The 19,733-nt window shown below is 50.3% G+C and overlaps 7 protein-coding genes across 7 annotated transcripts; 3 read left to right on the top strand and 4 right to left on the bottom strand.

Moving 5' to 3' along the window:
• Positions 1–119: 119 nt before the first annotated feature.
• On the top strand, positions 120–1,875 carry VTN77DRAFT_2534 (uncharacterized protein; the record flags this gene model as incomplete). The annotated part of the gene is made up of 7 exons (XM_069418384.1): positions 120–124; positions 179–278; positions 330–645; positions 695–740; positions 793–1,310; positions 1,380–1,607; positions 1,676–1,875. 7 exons carry the CDS (start codon positions 120–122, stop codon positions 1,873–1,875), a joined length of 1,413 nt encoding a protein of 470 aa, XP_069279160.1.
• Positions 1,876–3,970: 2,095 nt separating this feature from the next.
• Positions 3,971–4,411, bottom strand: VTN77DRAFT_2533 (uncharacterized protein; the record flags this gene model as incomplete). Its single annotated transcript, XM_069418383.1, has 2 exons — positions 3,971–4,260; positions 4,336–4,411. The coding sequence occupies 2 exons, from the start codon at positions 4,409–4,411 to the stop codon at positions 3,971–3,973; spliced, it is 366 nt and encodes a 121-aa protein (XP_069279159.1).
• Positions 4,412–6,432: 2,021 nt separating this feature from the next.
• VTN77DRAFT_2532 (uncharacterized protein) lies at positions 6,433–7,758 on the top strand (the record flags this gene model as incomplete). Its single annotated transcript, XM_069418382.1, has 3 exons — positions 6,433–6,490; positions 6,545–6,621; positions 6,697–7,758. 3 exons carry the CDS (start codon positions 6,433–6,435, stop codon positions 7,756–7,758), a joined length of 1,197 nt encoding a protein of 398 aa, XP_069279158.1.
• A 1,297-nt stretch (positions 7,759–9,055) lies between these two features.
• Positions 9,056–9,788, bottom strand: VTN77DRAFT_2531 (uncharacterized protein; the record flags this gene model as incomplete). The annotated part of the gene is made up of 4 exons (XM_069418381.1): positions 9,056–9,146; positions 9,337–9,419; positions 9,607–9,661; positions 9,778–9,788. The coding sequence occupies 4 exons, from the start codon at positions 9,786–9,788 to the stop codon at positions 9,056–9,058; spliced, it is 240 nt and encodes a 79-aa protein (XP_069279157.1).
• A 901-nt stretch (positions 9,789–10,689) lies between these two features.
• On the top strand, positions 10,690–11,387 carry VTN77DRAFT_2530 (uncharacterized protein; the record flags this gene model as incomplete). The annotated part of the gene is made up of 2 exons (XM_069418380.1): positions 10,690–10,723; positions 10,786–11,387. The coding sequence occupies 2 exons, from the start codon at positions 10,690–10,692 to the stop codon at positions 11,385–11,387; spliced, it is 636 nt and encodes a 211-aa protein (XP_069279156.1).
• Positions 11,388–13,325: 1,938 nt separating this feature from the next.
• Positions 13,326–15,607, bottom strand: VTN77DRAFT_2529 (uncharacterized protein; the record flags this gene model as incomplete). The annotated part of the gene is made up of 3 exons (XM_069418378.1): positions 13,326–13,614; positions 13,681–14,861; positions 14,930–15,607. The coding sequence occupies 3 exons, from the start codon at positions 15,605–15,607 to the stop codon at positions 13,326–13,328; spliced, it is 2,148 nt and encodes a 715-aa protein (XP_069279155.1).
• A 1,077-nt stretch (positions 15,608–16,684) lies between these two features.
• Positions 16,685–18,590, bottom strand: VTN77DRAFT_2528 (uncharacterized protein; the record flags this gene model as incomplete). The annotated part of the gene is made up of 3 exons (XM_069418377.1): positions 16,685–17,677; positions 17,737–17,916; positions 17,994–18,590. 3 exons carry the CDS (start codon positions 18,588–18,590, stop codon positions 16,685–16,687), a joined length of 1,770 nt encoding a protein of 589 aa, XP_069279154.1.
• Positions 18,591–19,733: the final 1,143 nt, after the last annotated feature.

Genomic DNA, 19,733 nt, shown 5'->3' with positions numbered 1-19,733 from the left:
TTATTCCCCAAATCAGTAAACTTACTACAAAACTCGCTGATAATAACTGTCAATCCGCTCGTTCAGCAGCAGACAATACTTCGTTCTTTTGAGATTCGATTATCATTGACAAAGTCAAAATGAGGTGAGCAGATATGGAAATCACATTTATTGAATGTTCAAAGCTGATGCCGTCCAGGTACTATATCGCGAACGCCAACGAGTATCTCGTGATCACGGGAGCGGGCATCCCAGACCTTCGCATCTGCAAGAAGGCCATGGTGATGCCATGGCAGCGAGTATGCTTGTCTCTACAATACTATTTGCTTCCACGCTGACATCCTGCGCAGTGCTCCAAAATCTCCGTCTCGCCGTTCGACTTCTCGCTGAACCTGCAGGCCATGACCATCGAGAAGCTGCAGTTTGCTCTCCCGGCTGTCTTCACCATTGGTCCCGACAACGACCTCTCAGCGCTGAAGAAATATGCCCTCTTGCTGTCTGGCAACGCCGATGGTACTGCTCAGCCCAAGGGGACGGTCAACCCGACCCGAGGGAATCACGTCCAGGATATTGTCAAGGGCATTATCGAGGGCGAGACTCGGGTGATTGTGTCGAGCATGACCATGGAAGAGATCTTCAAAGAGCGACAAGTTTTCAAGACAAAGGGTGAGCGCTGATGGAGTGAGACGGTGATAAAGCTAACTGGTTGGTCTAGTTATTGAGAACGTGCAAAATGAATTACAGCAATTTGGACTGCGAATGTAAGTCTGTTACATATCATTCTTATTGTCTTATCTTGTCTAACATTACCAGCTACAACGCCAACGTCAAAGAGCTCCAAGACACCCCCGGCAGCGAATACTTTGCCTTCCTAAGCCGCAAAGCCCACGAAGGCGCCCTCAACCAAGCCAAGATCGACGTCGCCGAAGCTCGCATGCGCGGCGAGATCGGCGAAGCCGAGAAGAAAGGCCGCACGAAGCAGGAGATCTCCAAGATCGACGCGGAGACAGCCGTGTTAGAGACGAAGCGCAAGGCCGAGAAGGCGAAAGCAGACTCGGAGCTCACCAACCGGCAGACGGAACTCGAGCGCGATATCCGGCTAGCCAAGATCACGGCGCAGCGGCAGACGGAAATGAGGGATGCCGAGCTGCAGAAGGCCGTCGAGACGAAGCGCGCTGAGACGGAGCTGGAGCGGCTGCGCGCGACGGACGTCACCAAGAGCAAGATCGCGCGGGAGGCGGCGCAGGAGAAGGCTGATGCAGCGTACTATACCGAGCAGAAAGCTGCCGATGCGAGTTTCTACAAGCAGAAGATGGAGGCGGATGCGCAGTGTAATGACTCTACCCCTCTCTACTATCTTTATTTATACGTATCCATATTGATTGTGTGCGTGATTCTAGACTACCGTCAAAACAAAGAAGCAGACGCGCAATTCTACCAGAAAAAACGCGAAGCCGAAGGAATAATGGAGATGGCCAAGGCGTACGGAGCCATGGTCAACGTCCTCGGCGGACCGGACGCCTTCCTGCAGTACAAGATGATCGAGACAGGCATGTACGAGAAGCTGGCCAAGGCGAACGGCCTTGCCGTGAACGGGATGCAGCCGAAGATCACGACGTGGAATACTGGTAGGACTTCCCCAGCAGTCAGCGTCAGCAATCAGATCGCTAATGTGATGATGGTGGTGATGATGTAGGCACCGCCATCGGCGACGCAGATAGCTCCGCCCCAATCCGCAATATCATGCAGTCGCTCCCTCCCCTCCTCAGTACGATCCACGAGCAAACTGGCATTGCGCCGCCGAGCTGGATGGCTCAGATGCCGAAAAAGGCCAAGTTGAATGCTGGTGGTTCTGATTACAAGCCTAGCGATGAGGTCAACGGTAATGGAGTGTAGACTCTAACTTTTTTTTTCATCTCTCTCCCTCTGCTTTGCTTGATGAGTAAGTAAGGCATCTATTTCAGCTCATCTCTCATTTTTCTGTCTAAAAAAAATTTATCATCGAGACTGGACATTTATTTCATTTGTCGACATTATCCTATACGTCTTGCTTGCTTGCTTGGTATTCATTGAGCAGCTAGCCGAATTTCCTGGCTTGCAAACGTTTTGTACAGCACATGCTATTTTACTACTACATTGCCTGGCACATCCCTGTTTCCTTGCTTTTTTTTTTCGAATTGATTTTCTCAGACTATTGCTGAATTGATACCATTTCTTTTTTCTCTGTCTTTATCATCTTTTCTTTTGTTCTGTCCACAAGTTTTGTCACAAGTATGTTATGGTATATGTGCATACTGTACTGTACTGTCCAATCAATCAAAACAATTATTCCTCCCTTATATAAGCTCTTATCACCTAAGATGGTTGAGCTCACTCATCTCATCTCATCTCATCTGATTATCTATTTTCCTTCTTATCCGTCTAGACGGTCTCCGTCTTCAGCCCGACAAGTTCTGCATTCTCTGCATGGTTCACGGAGACCGACTCTGCAGCTTTCTCATCTCGCTCGCTGTCCGTGCCTGCAGTGCCAACAACAACCTTGTCACCCTCCTGCTGCTGCTGTCGCAATCGACGCTCCTTTTGAAGCTGCTTCGCGACCTTCCGGGCCGGTACCCCTGGCTGCGTGTACAGCAGATCGATCTCCTCGAGCGTGAGGTTTGCCGTTTCGGGATAGCAGAAGTAGACGAGCGGGATGAAGGCGAGGTTGGTGCACATGAAGATCAGGTAGGCTTTCCACTGCAGCCGGTTGATGATGACGGGGGTTATCATGACGATGACGAAGTTCTACAAATATAATTGTTAATATGTGTGATTGGTTTCTTGATGGGTGCTAGGTTTAATTGATCAGATGATGCGGTACATACCCAAAGCCAATTGGACGAAATTCCGATTGCGGTCCCCTTTGCTCGGGCGTGCAACGGCAGAATCTCAGGGACATAGACCCATGGGATGCAGTTGACCGATGCGCCGAAGATAAGCATATACTATAACCGATCAGCGAGCTGGACATTGTACAGTACATACCAAGGGAGAACTCCCGTATGATGGGAGGCGACGGAGGAGGGAAGGTATACCGTAAAGAAGAAAGCGACACTCGCCGTCGACGCCTCTTTCTCGATCGACGTCCCCTTGAAACTGAGCAGGATGGAGATCAGCATCATCGACACCCCCAGGCCCAGACTGCCCAGCATCATGGGACGACGGCGTCCGATGCGGTCGACAAGAAGAGACGGCACGAAGGATCCGACCAGGAACATGGTTTGGATGCTGAGACTAAATCAGCGTCGTTGACAGAATTGGATTTAGTTGTGTATCTAGCACGTACATTCCACCAAGCAGCAACGACAGATTCCTCGGCAGTCCGACATTCTCCTGCAGCACCGTGGGGACGAAATAGCTATCAATCATATAATCAGTTTATTATAACATCCCCCATATTCGCCAAACTGATATGATATAATTAATACTTACACAACAAGATTAATCCCGCCCACCTGGTTCATAAACTGCATCCCATACGCCAGCAGCACCCGCTTCCCGGTCTGGACCTCGTCACGGTGGAAGAGATGTGTCCACGAATACCCCCCTTCCTGCGTCTCCAGCCGGATCGCCTCGAGGATGTCGTTTTGCTCCTTGACGATCTTCGGATGGTCGGGCGCGCGGTCGTACACGTCGCACAGCACCTGGAGGGCTTCTTCGTTCCGGCCTTCGTTGTAGAGATACCGTGGGGATTCGGGGAGGCCGAAGACGAGGATGATCACTACCTACACTCCACAGTCAGGACACGATGTGAACAGGTATGGGTCAGATTTGATGGCTGCTCACAAAGCAGAAGATCATTTGGCATGCGATTGGCAGCCGCCAGGCCAGAGCCCCTGCGCCGGTGAAGCTCATTCCATAGTCGAAGAAATACGCTGGTAGCAGTCCACATTGTCAGTCTGTCAGTCCTTGAAAGCAACATTTCACGGTAAGTCAAATATGTATTTGTTTCTTACCGATCACAATCCCCAGCCCGACGAACAGCGCTTCGGAGCAAACCAGACGACCTCGCTTGTGCGCTTCGCACAGTTCTGCTTGGTACATCGGGACGGTTGAGGTTTCGATGCCTGGTAGACACGTCAGTTGTTAGCTTGCTTCCATCAACCAGCAGGTGGGTAGATTGATTTATTCTATTCGAGAAGAAAAAGAAATGACAGACATACCCGTCCCGATGCCTGTGACGAATCGCCCAATCATCAAATGGGGCACGGAGAAGCAAGTAGTCTGCAGAGTCGCGCCGACCTAGATGTAATTCCCAGATTAGCCGGTGATCCAGATCTCAGATAACTAGGATGACAAAGTCACAAGGCGATATACAATAATGAAACACATCGCAATCCACATCGCCCGTCGCCTCCCAAAATACTCGCCAAAGATAAAGTTCAGAATGCATCCCGAGAAGCAGCCGAGGTTGTAGATGCTGACGATGATGCCCAGCAGACTGTCGCTCGGGTGGTGGACGACATTGAGAAAATCTTCGTCGGTGACGATGCCGCTGAAGACGCCTTGGTCGTAGCCTGGTAGTAGGTAACTGTTAGAAGGGATAATTTTCTTTTGTCTTTCTTTAAAAAAAAATGGTTGAATTCAATTGAAGGGTTGTTTTATTGTACTGTATTTTACTGACCGAATAGGATAAATGCCATCTCGCAGGCGACTGTGATCGCTAGCTGGAGCGTGAAGCCCCGTCCGAAGAGGTCGAATTTCATCGTGTCGGAAGGTATACTGCGTCAGTACATATCATATGTATGTATATAGAGAGGTATAGATAGGCAAGATGGATTTATGTGAGTGCGTCTCTCAATCCTGCAGCAACGTCGGCAGACTGCCAGACTGCCAGACTGAGATATGCAAGTCCAAGAATCTTGTGCGAGAGTACTGCAAATAGCTAGGTAGGTAGGTTACAGCGACCTATTTCTATTATTACGACTGGAGCGGAATTGCTTCAATTGGACTTGGACTTGGCAGGTTACCCTTGTACAGTACCTGTGTATCTAGCCACTGCCTACCTTGGCCCAAGGTATTAATCAACCACTGCTGTCTTGAGGTCAGACAGCTTTAACGGACGCAGTGTACCTAGGTAGGTAGTTACTATGACTCTTTTCGGCCATTCTCCGGCAGTGTCTAACGTATATCCCCTGTACGAAAGTTCATCTCATGGCAAATGAAATCCCAAAATCCAACCGACCGTCCGTACAGTCCCTCCCCCATGGGGAATTCGCGAATGATAACGGCATTCCCCCGGCCTACAATCTTAAGCCATTCAGTGATACTGGGGATAAGACCCATCGGGGATAAATATTACCCGGAACGGAATCAGGAATCTGCGGGGGAAAAATGGGGCAATAAGGCGCCCGCCGGGCGACGGCGGCGTAAGCCACAAGGCCCCACAGCACCCCATTACCGACCTATCACGGACAAGGGATCTCCGTCCGTCCCAAATACGGAAATCCGAGCCTTCGATTTCCTGTTCCGCAGTGCATTGTGTGGCACGGCTGGCGATGAAGGAATGGCAGGTTAGCCGAACAGTTAACTGACGTCAGAGGGAATTTGCTGAAGCAGACTCAAGCAGTAGCTGGTCTCTTCCTTCTTAGATTAATATGAGGATTGTTATTGGTGGGTTGGTTTACCGTAGGGTTGGTTATAATTGTGCGTGTACGGAGAGTATTGGTAGCTTCCGTCCAAGTAGGATGGTGGTTCGTACATACGTATATATTGAGGAGATTGCTTGAGAAGAAGAGAAAGTTCAAAGAGCACGAATATAAGGATCGCTACGTGGTCTGGAATAGATGTCAGTTTATATCAAGTAACCGACATTTGCAGCCAGCTAGCATTGTGTCCCTATGAGCAATTATATACTAAACATGCCGAGGCATCCACTGACTTATTTCTGCTGGAAAGCATCGAATGTAATTAATCTGTTTTGAACGATGGCACGGATTAAAAAAAAATACACTGGTCGAGAGCCTTTGGAAGCAAAGTATGGAAAAATTAGCCGCTCCATCTCGAGATAACGTCACCGATCTCATTCTTATCGCAAAATACCAACAAGAAGTACAGTACTATCAGTGATATCGTTCAGTCAGGCAAAGTAAATAAAAATAAAGCAGGAATAATTCTGCCACCACATTGATCTATTCAGAATATATCCTCAAATGACATTTTGACAGTGACTAATGCAGTCACGTGGCACACCACATTGGCTGCCATGTTTCACCGCCTTCACGACGCCCTTTGACTGCATTCAGTCAACTACGTATGTGCATACAATTACTACAGTCATATCTTCATACTTCCATATTCATTTGAATAGCCTCTCGGCACTATATATCTGCTCTCATGTGCCTATATAATAATCTCCACGTTGAGTTTTATATACCTTCATCCTGATAGTTCCTATATGCTTCACCACCCACCATGCCCGCTCCGTCATTACGCGCCATATGCACTCGCACTGCCATACAGAATGCGAAAAGTATGTTGACTCGATACAGACCGTGTTCTACTAGTCTGACTGACTTTGCTTCAGATCTTATGGACATCGGGAATATCCCGTACTCTCTTGCCCGCCCCTTTCTTTTGAAGATCGAGAGCCCGGCGCAGCTGGTAAGTATAGCCTGATCCTTTATAGACTGTATAGACTGCTTTGTTCGGACTAGCTAAGACTTGTTTGAATCGCAGCGCACCCTCGAACTGCAGTCGCCCCATATCATGCAGGACGACCGCGAGCTCTGGATCGAGTTCATCAAGCGGGATGTCCCCCAATGGGACCGCTTCGAACTACCCGAAACGTCCGATTGCTGGTACGACATCTACCGCGATCTGATCGAACAGGTCCAGCGCGAGGTCGACGAGGACGCAGCGCGCCTGAAAATGGCCGTCGACCAGATTAACTCGAAGCGGGCCAGCAGCGGGTCCAAATTCCTCGTCGACCGACAGATCGCTCGCCTGCCCAAGCCCCGGCCGACTCGGATCCAGCGATATGCCGCCCACGACCGCAAGATGGGCGGTATCGCGCCGACGTTTACGGCGTCGTACAACGCCGATGGCGAGAAGATCTGGTCGCTGGAAGCGCCGAAGTTGCGGCCGGAGCGTAGTCGCTCCGAGCCCAAGAAGAGTAATATCTTCACGACCAAGCGGAACAAGGCGCTGGCCGTGCCGACGCACCGGCTGAAGAGCGAGGTGTCTCAGATTAAGCAGGTTCCGCGGTGGCTGATCGAGGAGCACAAACAGTCTCCTCCGGTGCAAACCCAGGTTCCGAAACGGCCAGCCGCTGCATCTTCGCCGAAATCGCTCCCCTCAGTTCCCTTCGCCAGTTCCTCTGCCCGTACTTCTTCTTCTTCTGCAGCCCTGGGGTCATCCCCGGCAAGCTCTTCCCTGCAAGCTCGGCAGGACAGGCTGAGGGCGCTGACTTCCAAGCACTCAACCTCAGCTTCAACCATCCCTGCTCCATCATCGTCCTCTACTGCGTCACCGCGCGCCAAACCAGCCGCTGAGGCTGGGACTGAGACTCGCTCCGCATCATCACCGAAGCGTCCCGACGAGACTAAGCACCAGCAGTCATCCGATGCAGAGCCAGAGTCCAGCAGACCTTCCGCTCAGCCACCATCTCAGAGCGTCGACAGAACAATCAAGTCTTCTCCACCTCCGGCGGCTACATCCCGCCCTCCTCCAGCTGCGGCAATCATACGGAAACGCCCGGCGCCTAGCGTTTTTATCCAGCCGAAGAGGAAGAAAATTTAGTCTGTCTGTCCGTCTCTCTGCTGACGGCACTCTCGTTTCTTTCTTTCTTTCTTTCTTTCGTTTTCCTTCATTCTTTCTTTTCTTCGAGTGACAGGACATCATTCTTTCGGCGTGGATACAATTGACAGATCGATACCCTTCTTGTTTGTGTGTGTTTTCGTTTTCTTTCTAGGCTAGGCGCGTGGTTGGAATCTGTTTGGATCAGAGACTTTTTTTTCCCCCTTTCCTCTCTCTCTCTCTCTCCTTTTTCTTTTCCCCTTTCTCATAGCATTGCGTGGTGTGGCATAGAACAGCACAGCACTGTATTGGATAGAATAGGACTGTATTGTATTGGATTTGATTCGGATGGGAGAGGGATGGGATGGGATTAGATACAGGAATTAGGCGTTTGGTCTGATCCGGTCAGGTCGGGTTGTATGTACATACATTTGTGCTGTACTGTACCTATCTATTTCAAATTTCAGTCCGATGAGCTGAATTCATCAATATAGAGGGCGGGGCGGTATAGTCCCTTTTTTTTTTGTTTTGTTTTTCTGGGAATGGGGCTAGAACTGGAATCTGGACTGGAATCTGAATCTGAATCGGGATTTTCAAATGTACCTATCCACACATTACATTATATATTTGGCTATGTAAGTCATATGTGATATGTCATGTCACATCATGTCATTCTTTTTAGACAGCAAGACAAGACAAGATAGGATACAACAAGACAGGATAATACGACGGAAAAGGTTAACTCAAATCTATCATTGTGCATGTCTCTTGTGATCAGATCGAAATAATCCACCTGGCATTTTATTCATTTCATTTTCCTCTAATCTCTACTCTACTCAGCAAGTGCCGAATCCGTACTTAGAAAGAGCAAGGAAAAGGGGAAGCAAATAGATGAAATTGAATAAAAGCTCAAGACTGGCTTGCAAACACTCAATCAATCTAATACATTGTGAAGTTCGTATCAATTCAGGTACCTGATCTGCTCTGATCTGATGAGAAATTATTCATAGTAGGGGGGAATGGGGTGGATGGATGGATGGATGGGTGTGATGTAATCCAGCGACAGGGCGGATGAATGAGTGAGTTCACTGCAGAGGCAGGGAGATAGACAAATAGATGAACGGATGGATTCATTCCCTGACCACAGTGTACCATCGGTCCCATCCCATTATCACATATCATTGTGTTTTCTTCTTCCTTCCTCCAAGGACACAATTCCAGACTGCTGCCGAGCAGGTCTTGCTTTTCTCTTCTTTTCTCTATCGACTCGAATTGAATAGAATGAACTCGAATCAAGTAATCATTGCAGAAAACCTCCACGCAGAGCGAGGACGAGATGTAGCGTTGCGCCTCCTTCGAGGTTGTAGTCTGCTGCCGTTTTGTCGTCCGCCCTGTGTATTTCATCCATAGTTAGAGATGGGAATTTAATCAACCAAAAAAGTAGATAGGTGGTAAAAGGGGGAAGGAAATTCATCGGAAGACCGGATACTAGTCTTCCTTCCGAGAAGAATCTGCCACTGCCACTGCCACTATAGTGTATGGTGTATGGTGTATGGTGTATAATGTGGTACATGTACGTACATCTGCTTTCCTCCAAAGATGAGTCGCTGCTGCACCGGAGGGATACCCTCCTTCTCCTCGACACGCTCCTTTATCCGCGACACCTTGTTGTTGCCAGCAGAGTCAGTATCGATGCCAGTATCAGATCAGGATCAGTGTAACGAGCTTCGTTCTGTGACATGCAGAAAGGCTATGATTGTTTCTCGTTTAGGATGAGGCATAGCGGTCCAGGGTATGGGTACGATCGATCGGTTCGCGCAGTCTGAGTAGGTAGGTAGAGGTAGGTCGTACCTTGTAGTCCGGCTCGATGTCCAGCTCGATCTCCTTTCCCGTGAGGGTACGGACTCTGCAGGTAGAGAAATGCGCATATCAGTAACTATCTCATATGTGGATCAGATTGCAGTGCTGAGCTGTTCTCCGCATCTGCAAGTCACGCATGCATATCAAGTCTTTGTCACTCACTTGATCAACATGTTGGCTGGATTTGAAGGATTAAAGACTGGTGAATGATTTGAGGTTTCGAACTGGAGAAATGAAGATTTTGCAGTCGTGTTGAGGTAAGAGGTTCTCGGAAATAGGCAGGGTTGACTGACTGCGTGACTGATCGATGTTGCGGTGGGGGTTATGCCTGCGGACTGACGGCGGGGTGTTGGTTCCCGTAAGGCTGGCTGTGTCTTAGCTACGAGGAAACTACTTGCAGTCAACAGACTGTCAAGCAGCACAAGACAATGCCATTAAATATGCGAGCATTGTCTAACATCTTCAGTAATTACTACCTAGATAGTCACTTGTGTAAATTCTAATGGTCAGTCTCATCTTATATCTGACCTAGATTATTCGCAACTCAGCTTAGCCCTTCTTTCCTCCGAATTGGCCAATAAATAAACTACCTAGATTTTGTCTTTATCTCAGTTCTTCTAGCAATTCTGATCACTTGTCGACTTAATCTTGCATGCCATGGCAGGGGTCGTGTACGAGGACCTTTCTGGAACTGCCACTCCGGTCTCTGAAGGCGACAATCCGTATCAGCCGTTGATAGCGGCTTCAAATAATGATCCGGTAGGTAATTTTTTTTCGTCATCTCCATTCCTACTAAAAAGGAAAGAAGAAAAGAAGAGTATCCTCTGCAGTGATTTGATGATTTTTCTGACGATATATCAGCTCCAGATACAAGTCCGCTATGCAACCCATCGCACCACGAGAAACGCGCAACAGAAAGCCAAGATCCTCGACCCCAGCAGCTTCTCAGGCTGGACTCTGGATGAGATTCTTGCAAAACTGGACGGCCCAAACAGGGATCCTACGTTCTTCGATGACAGATTCTGCTCTACCTTCTGGGGCCGTCCGCCCCTGCACATCCGCAACCTGGTCGACATGATCCAGCAAGAGATTCGACGGGTCGCTCCAAGTCAGTAGAACCTCGCCAGCGAAAGATTGCGTCTATTCGTATTAATTTGAAATTGTTACCAGCCCTCTGGTTCATGCCCCTGGAGAATCTACACATCACCACCTTCGAGCTTGTCCACTCCGTGACCGAGCCCGAGATGGAGGCGATCGTCTCGACGCTTCTCGAAACAGGCGCAGCAGAAGAGATCGCCAATCTCACTTTGCGCCATCGCACACGCCTCATCAAGCCCATGATCAGCTACGATGCATTTGCAATGGCACTCAGCTTTCTCCCAGCTGCTGGGGAGGGAAGGAGCAGTGTCAGCAGCGACCAATACACCTATCATCATCTCCGCCGGGAAATCTACGACAGGACAGTGGCCGCAGGCGTCAAGCCTGCCTCTCGGTATATTGTGCCATCGGCCCATCTGACGATCGCACGATTCATTACGCAGGATGGGTTCGTCGACGGCAGTGGCCGGGTTGACCACACGCGGGTAAGAGCGTTGATTGAGAAGATCGAGGAGCTCAATACCAGACTAGAAGCCGAATACTGGCCCAAGGAAGACGGGAGCATCAAAGTAGGAGGTGAGTGGATCGTAGGGCAGGAAAAAGGCCTTGATTTTCGAAAGGGACGGCTATGGTACGGAGGGGGGGAAAGTGTCCTTGTAGGGAGGGGCTTCTAGTCAGTTTACGCATGTAATGTACTGTCCTGTACATAGTATGTCGGAGAGAACATGCTTTCGTAATTGATTCGATCAACCAGCCATGATCATGATCCCATCCATAAGTCCTCACAGAGAGATACTGAAGTCGTGGTGCAAAAGTACTCCGTACTCCGTACCATCTAGAATTGGTTCGAGTCTTGGCGTGCGACCGTGCGGCAGCGCTGCTGACTCAGTCTCCCTCCCCATCCGGTTAGCGTCATCCAGATAGGGCCTAAGCGAAAGAAATCCCACAACCGCCGGCAACACCCCATCAGGCACAGGCACTGGCACAGGTACTGGCACTTCCAACGACCGAGACACCCAACGGACCATCAGCACCTGGCGATCCGGCACAGACAGTCAAAATGGTAAGGACTTTCTTCGATCTGTACCTTTTTTTCTGAAGGAGGAAATGGTGGAAGTGTGTGAGAGAGGATGGTGGACGGCATGAGGAGACTGCGAAAACCGCTCGTCATGGAGGCTGTCGACAGTATGGATGGGAGGACGAAAGCGACGAATACGACAGTTTCTTGCCAAATCGAATCTCGAAATGATGATTGATACGAGACGGTCTACGGGATGCAATTTGGATCCTTGGCGATGTGAGAGAAGCCAACGATTATCGACAATGGCCTCCATCTGTCTTACTCTCTACACGACCACAGAAACTTGACTTGACAGCGATCAAACGAGCGAATTCGACGTTCTCGAACTAGAGAATATTAGTGGGTTGGATGGTGGATTGGGGGTTGTGGATGGCGGACGGAAAATCTTCAATCAATTTCTGGATTCATACTGATTCTGATCGATCGCCTTCAGGTCAACGTCCCGAAAACCCGCCGGACTTACTGCAAGTCGAAGGAGTGCCGGAAGCACACCCAGCACAAGGTCACCCAGTACAAGGCTGGAAAGGTCTGAAGCCAGATAGATTCCCGGCGGAATTGTATTATGCCTCATACTAATAAATATTTTCACAGGCCTCCCTCTTCGCGCAGGGTAAGCGTCGTTACGACCGCAAGCAGAGCGGTTACGGTGGTCAGACCAAGCCCGTCTTCCACAAGAAAGCCAAGACGACCAAGAAGATCGTCCTGCGGTTGGAGTGCACCCAGTGCAAGGCCAAGCACCAGCTGGCGCTGAAGCGATGCAAGCACTTTGAATTGGGGTATGCCAGCTTTACACCTACACAACCTTACTCACCTCGTCAAGAATGAATACTAACTAATATTTTTTTTCCCCTTCTACAGTGGTGACAAGAAGACCAAGGGTGCCGCTCTCGTTTTCTAAACTGTTGGCAGAGCAGGACAGAACTGGGACTTGCGGCGCGGTGTGGTTGTTGCTTCCTTTCTCCGTGGGCTTTGGGTTTTCTTGCATTGCGACGTGCACGAAGCATGATTTCTTTGAAGAAATAAAAAAAATTGCCTTGCCTGCATACCGTGTATCTGAGTGTTGGCAATAAAGGCGAAAAAATGAATACGAATTTATTATAAATATAGAACTCCTTCCAAGATGACTACTACCTAGTTGCGCCATCTTTGGATCGCATCTCGTCTCGGGAGTATATATTGTCTAGGATGATATTATAGTAGTCCAGCATCCACACAGGATATTTCCGTATGCTGGGATCAAACCCATGGCGTCCATCGGAGCCGATAGTGTGGGTGCGCTTGTCGGGACCAGTTCTGCTGCAACCCATCTGTTACCGGTGAGTCCAGCTCCATAGAGGTAACATGCAGCAGTCTGCCCTCTGTGCAGTCTTCTTGAATGACTGGACAAGACCAGTTCCGCTATCGCACTGCCAGTCAGGAAACAGCCTCGTCGCTGGACACAATGGAAGCGCCAGTCAAATATCAGCCGTGCGAGGCATCGGTAGGATAAATAGATAGAGCACCACACTCATCTTCATACCTACCTCCCTGCCTACCCAGGCGCCCGAACCGGAACAGTCTGGCCTGCCTGCGTCTGGCCCGTCTGGACGACAGTCTGCGGGACGTCAAAATGCCCCGCAAGAAAATCCCATCCATCCCACGCTGCTGCCGCCGGACTGACCCAGTACTCGGGCTGCAGCTGCGCAAAGAATGCGTCCATGGGGATGTCCATCGGCGGAGACAGAGACTCGGGGGGCATGTTGTTGTACCCGTCGGGTGGTGGTGGACGGAGGTAGGGGTCAGCGTGAGCGTGGCGGGGGTTGTCGCGTGTTACTACGGAGCTGTAGAACAATCCATGAGTAACCGTACTGGTACGGATGCAAAGGGGGGAGGGGGAACAAACGTACAGAAAATTCCGAAGAATCGGAACAGCCTTGCTGCAGATCGTGCTCCGGTGAGACAGCGACGCAAACAGCTCTACGGACTCGCTCAGCAGGCGCCTGATATCCTCGAACTCGGCATGGCTGTCCGGGTTCATCAGCACGGCGGCCAGGATGACCGCCGCGTGGAACGCGTGGAAACTGCCCAGTCCGCCGGTATACCACTTGTACTCGGCGAACTGCGGCGTTTGAAGCATGTTCTTGTAGATGGCGAGGATTCCGCGCGCGGACTCCAGGCATCGGTCTCGAGCATTTCGCGTCCCCGGGGAGACCTCCCCCTGGAAAAATTTCCTGAATAGGGGCCGGTACAGTAGCAGCGATAGCTGGTTGATGTAGCTGTAGATGATGTTGAGGTTCGCCATGTGATAGTTGGGCAGCGGCTGGCGACTGGCGTCCGAGAGATAGCGCTCCTTGCACGCCTCCTGGATCATCGTGATCTCCTGTTGCAATTCCGTGACGGACGGCTGTTGCCGCGCGGACACATTGAAGATGCCCTGGCAGATCTTGGCCGAGATCTCATACAGGCGGAACTTCATCAGCAGATAGGTCATCTGCGTAGGCCCGCCGCGCGGGTCGCGATCGCAGTTCGAACCCATCAGCAAATCTAGATCGTCGACATCGGCAGGCAGTCGCACATCATGCGACAGGAACCGGGCATCCAAGCTGCCAAACGACGTATTCTGGATCGTGTAGAGCATGATCAGACCTGCCCACGCCCGCCGTCGCTCTTCACATTCCACCGGACCCAGGCCAAACCGTTCCGGGTCGATATGGCAGCCCATCGCGATGGCGACATGGTGGGTAAATCCCAGCAGCGTCCACGTCGGCTGGCTCGAATGCGTCCGCGCATACAGAATCAACACGAGAGCCTGAAGCGAGCGGATGGAATGGCGGGAGACCACCGAATCTGCCGCCAGACACTGCATCGCTGCGGATCGATATCGAGACGACAGGACTTGGATATTCCCGCTGACGGTGCTTTGGCGTCCTAGATCCGGCAGCATCGGGTTGTCGTCGTCGAGACCGGTGACGGCGATTCCCAGGACGATGAAGAGGAGCGCTAACCAGGACTTGGAGACGCTGTCGGGGTTGTGCCGAAATTTCCGATATTCGTCCTCGAAGGTGGGATCATGCAGGATGTGAAAGAGCTGCATACATTACATATAAATGAGCCCGATAAGCCCGGCTCACAGATGAGAGAGAGAGAGAATCTCACCGGCGAGAAGACCTTGAGAAAAACATCCTTCAGCACATCACAATACCGTCCAGGCGGAAGCATCGCGAGAAGATCCTTGCGCGTCGTCCTCCCGTGACAGACAAACGGCATCTCGAGGTCGCCATCATCCAAAACGTCATCGTCCACCCCCTCGAAGCTCTCGCCAACGGTCGACTTGGCGAAGACGGAGTTCCACTGCGACGCCAGCGGCACGTATCGAACGTGTCCCGACGCGGAAACCTGAAGACAGCCTACATTTCCAGACGTGTGGTACTGAGATCTGATGGAAGAGACCGAATCGATAGCCGGTTCACTCGTGGGCGCTGACTTGGTTGAGCTGACGACCGTGCTGGGCGGAGACACGGGGCTGTTCTTCCGCTGCGCCAGCTGAGCCGCCTGAGCGCCTTGACCTCTTTCGCCGATCTTCTGAATAAGATCTTCCAGATTGCGGATCCGGTCCAGGAGCTCTTGTTGGACGACCGCGTCGGCGGCGGTGGACGTCGACGTCTGCTCGGACGACAGGCGCGGGCGACCGAGATAGATGCATTCGTCGGGATGGAGGCCGCGACGGATGCAGGTCTGGCACGGACGGCGATCGCGAGGACATTTGATCTTTCGCTTTCGACACGGTTCGCAGCTGATGGGCAGCCGCTTGGAGACTGGATGCGAGGACGTCATGGTGCAGAGTTCGATGGAGGAGAGGAGGTGGCAGATGAAGTAAATCATAAATAAATGCTGATACCTAGTAACGATGTGATGCACTCATCGTGTCTTTGCAATTGTAGTATTCTTTTGCTGCTCAGTTCGTTTGGCAGAAAGAGGAGCGAAATAAATCAAAATGGAATGAAGTGGGATGAAAAGGGGGAAGAAAAAACAAAAGAAAAAATAGAACTTGACAGCAACACAAACAAGAGATGGAAGCTGTCAGCCTCTCTCTCTGTTAGGCAGCGGGTCATGCATTAGAAGGCGATGAACCCTGTCAGGAATAAAAAGAATATTATCCTAATAACGAATGATCTCCAACTGAACAGCCCCATCTTTACCCCATATTCCATACCGGTCGCTAATAATGGAAGGGCATTAAGTTGGCTAGGGTTCAGACTAGGGAACTTAGTGATTAGCTCTGACGACCAGGCGAACGCTTTAAACTACGAAAGGAATCTGGATTCCGGAGACGAATTCCAAGGTTGACAGTGGACCAGGGTCCAGGGGTCCAGGATGACCCTGAGGAAGCCACTATTGCGGAGTGCTCCGTGCAGTGCGGAGTATATACTGAAACTGTGCACATACTTATGCCAGTTCCGATTGTTCCGGGCTGACAACAGGATATTAAATGTTCGACAGGATGACTTAGAGGATTGTAGAAAATAGAAAAGTTACTATTGCAGGCATCTGCTCTGCTTGTTGGATTTTCGGAGCCTCAAATCTGCGTGCTTCAAGCCTTCAACAATCTGCATCTTCAGCACTGACGTCCCCACAGATTAAGCACTTCTATATAGTCTACCGAGAGAGATATATACTAGTCATGATCGGTACGTACTTTCTCCTTCGTCTTAGGCACATCATAGCTCTGTGAGACTGTGGCTGTGAGCCTGTGCTCTTCTTCTAAGTACTCTGTACAGTGTGCTACTCAAGCTATCCAGTCAATAATAATGAAATTTGTCAGAATACCCTCAGTCTATACAGAATAGACTGTACTATACTCCGTATATGTATATTTATGCAATAATCGTATGATGCTACCCGAATTGCCTTCTAGATGAAGCTCTTGACAGCATTGGCAACGCCTTGTACATCCTCAAAGATATGCCAGTGGCCCACCCCTTCCAAAACCACTGCTTCCTGGCTATTGGGAATCGTGGACGCATACTTGGCCGCCACTGCCGGCGGACTGACTTTATCTTCATCGCCTGTGACGACCAGAGTCTGGCTGTCAACTTTATCAAGGGGAAACGCTGTCGTGGCGCCTGCCAGCGCCTGACAAGCCTTTGCGTACGCTTCAGGATCTTGGCTCAACAGCGACAATCGCACGGCCGCCATCGCAACTGGATTATTGCTCTTGGTAGCTTCAGATGTCGCCGCCGTGGCCACGGCATCCACCACCGCCGCCATGCCCTTCTCTCGGACCAGGGCAGCTCGAGCAATGGACCCTTTGCTGGCCGCCTCCGGGAGCGGGTTCGGCGGCGGCCCCAGCAGGATCAGTTTCTTGACCAGACCGGGGTTCTGCAAGACAAAATGCAGCGCGATCAAGCACCCCATGGAGTGGCCCACCAACGTCGCTCCCGAAGAGGACGTGATTCCTGCATGGTCAAAGACGCCCTTGATGTCGGCGGCAAAGGACTCGATGCTCAATGCAGAGAGAGCGGACGTGGGAGACAGTCCATGTCCTTCGAGATCAAGCAGGTGTACCGTATGCGACTTGTCGAGTGAGAGGGCGGAGATCAGGGGGGTGTAGTGTTCGGAGCTGCCTCCTAAGCCATGTATGAACACGATTGGAGAGCCGCTCCCACGAGTCTGATAATACAAAGCCTTCCCGTTAATTTGGGTGAGGCTGACTCCATTGACGGACTTAGCCAAGTTGGTCGTGGGAATTGGAGAGGTTTTCTGCAGGTTCGAGAGGGTCGAATTGCTCGTGCTGACTGGTGCCACCTTGTTTCGCAAAGAGCCTAGACCGGTGACTCTGACCTCGACTTCATCCCCGGGCTGAAGGAAAGTCGGCGGGTTTTGTCCAAAACCGACGCCAGCGGGCTGCAGTCGATGATCAGTCAGTCATGACTGCCATGATAATACCTGCATCCGTTTCTTACCGTTCCGGTTGCAATGACATCGCCAGGCTGAAGTGTCTGGCCCTCAGACAATGTGTGAATCAACGTGGGGATCGAGAAGATTAGTTGATCGGTATTGCCATCCTGCCTCTGTTGTCCATTGACAAACGTCTGTACGCGAAGAGTTTTGGGTAAATGGCTCGCAGGAACGGCGATGGGGCCCTGCAAAATTCCAGTCAGTCAGTCATTGAAAAAGAAAAGAAACAGAGAGTGATACGCGGAGAGAGAAGGTTGCTTACAATCGGGGCAAAACTATCGGCAGACTTGCCAATAAAAAATTGCTTGTGATCTCTCTGCTTCTCTCGAGCGGTGACATCGTTGATGATCGTGTATCCCCAGACATAGTCCCAGGCATCTGCCTCGGGGATCTGGAACCCAGCTTTGCCAATAATCACGCCGATCTCGCCTTCATAGTCCAGGGTCTTGGTGAACTCTGGGTGCGGCAGGATGGGGTCCCCATGGGCAATGATGGAGGTGGCTCGTTTGGTGAAGATGACCGGGTGAGAGGGCTGGTCGACCTTGTCGGAGCTGTCATAACCCGATCTGTTGAACTCGGTTGCATGCTCAGGGTAGTTCTTGCCCACGGCCAGGATGTCACGACCGCTGATGACAGGGAGAATCTTGACCGAGTCTAGCGGGATGGGCGACTCTCCTACTCCTGGGATGATGTTCTCATCGCCCGCCGCAATGACCTGGTACAGATCGCGGAGGGGCGTTCCCGACACAAAGGACAACGGCTGGATGGTGCCGCTGGCGGTATCCAGATGTCCAATGCGCGAGACATTGGTGGTGCTGTTCTCGACGTAAGCGATGTAGTTGGTGAGTGAGCCACTCATCTTGGAAATGATGCAAAGCTGACTGCGGGTTTACAACTGCAGAGATCAGGGGGAACTACTCATTTATATCTCGCCAGATCTCTTACCACTCTCTTGACCGGACTTTAGGAGTTGATTGACACGATAGCTAACGGATCCGCCTGCACGGCGTGGTCGGTGACGTACTTAGATTTCGGAAATACCAAAATACAGCCAAATACTGGTACAGAGGAACTCCGTCAATCCTCTCCTTCCTGCCTACATGCTTCCTTCTGCATTATCCCGACCTTGCCTGTCAATCACAAATAACTAATCAACGTACATTTTCTAATATTCTCCCATTTCTCATTAGTTCTGTTTTAAAAATTCCCTCTGTGAGGAGAGGGATGAGTGTAAAAAATTGGATTTAATTTACCCTGCGTTGAACCCCTCCTCTTCAAATACGTATTGTACCTACGGAGTACAAAAGGAATAACATGAATAGCAAGCTATGAGGGGTATTATAAGGTCAATGTAATAAAACCAATTATGACTGTCCAAAAAAGCCCACTTTCCAAACTGATAACGGTTTATGGTTGATAGCAACATATATCCATGGATCTTGTATGGTATTGCGCAAGGCGGGGTACCTCTATCTCCGCCATCTCCGCCCGCGTTCTCCGTGCCAACAATCTGACAATCAACGATGGTCATCCCACTATCTCCGTTTTTCTCCGTTTCCCAGCTTCTTTTTTGCTTGAATTCTAACTGATTGATTACCTAGAGTATGATTTCAGTAAATAATACGGAACGAGGAGTACGTAAACGGGACTAAGACTGCATCTCTTTCTGAATTCAACAACGTAGCGAAGGGAAAACGCATTTGGCAGTGTATTGGTACGAAAAGAATGGTGGTTTCGCTGCCTGATCAACAATGCTGAATGACATTGGATGGAATGAATCATCTACTGCATACTACCTGAGTATGGGCGTGTGTTTTCACCATGCCATCAGATACTTGACGGTATCTACCTAATGTGAAAGAAATGTTAGGTCATGTTTTCCTTTTTTGCTCTGACCCTGTTATATTTACTCTGTATATCTCCCTCTCACTCTCTTCATTTCTTTTTTCTTTTTTCTTTTCTTTTTCTCTTCTTTTTCTCTTCTTTTTCTCTTCTTTTTCTC

The sequence above is a fragment of the Rasamsonia byssochlamydoides genome (assembly GCF_041956645.1).
Source record: "Rasamsonia byssochlamydoides strain NRRL 3658 unplaced genomic scaffold VTN77scaffold_19, whole genome shotgun sequence".
Lineage (NCBI taxonomy): Eukaryota > Fungi > Ascomycota > Eurotiomycetes > Eurotiales > Trichocomaceae > Rasamsonia > Rasamsonia byssochlamydoides.
This window is presented reverse-complemented; position numbering and strand designations above follow the sequence as displayed.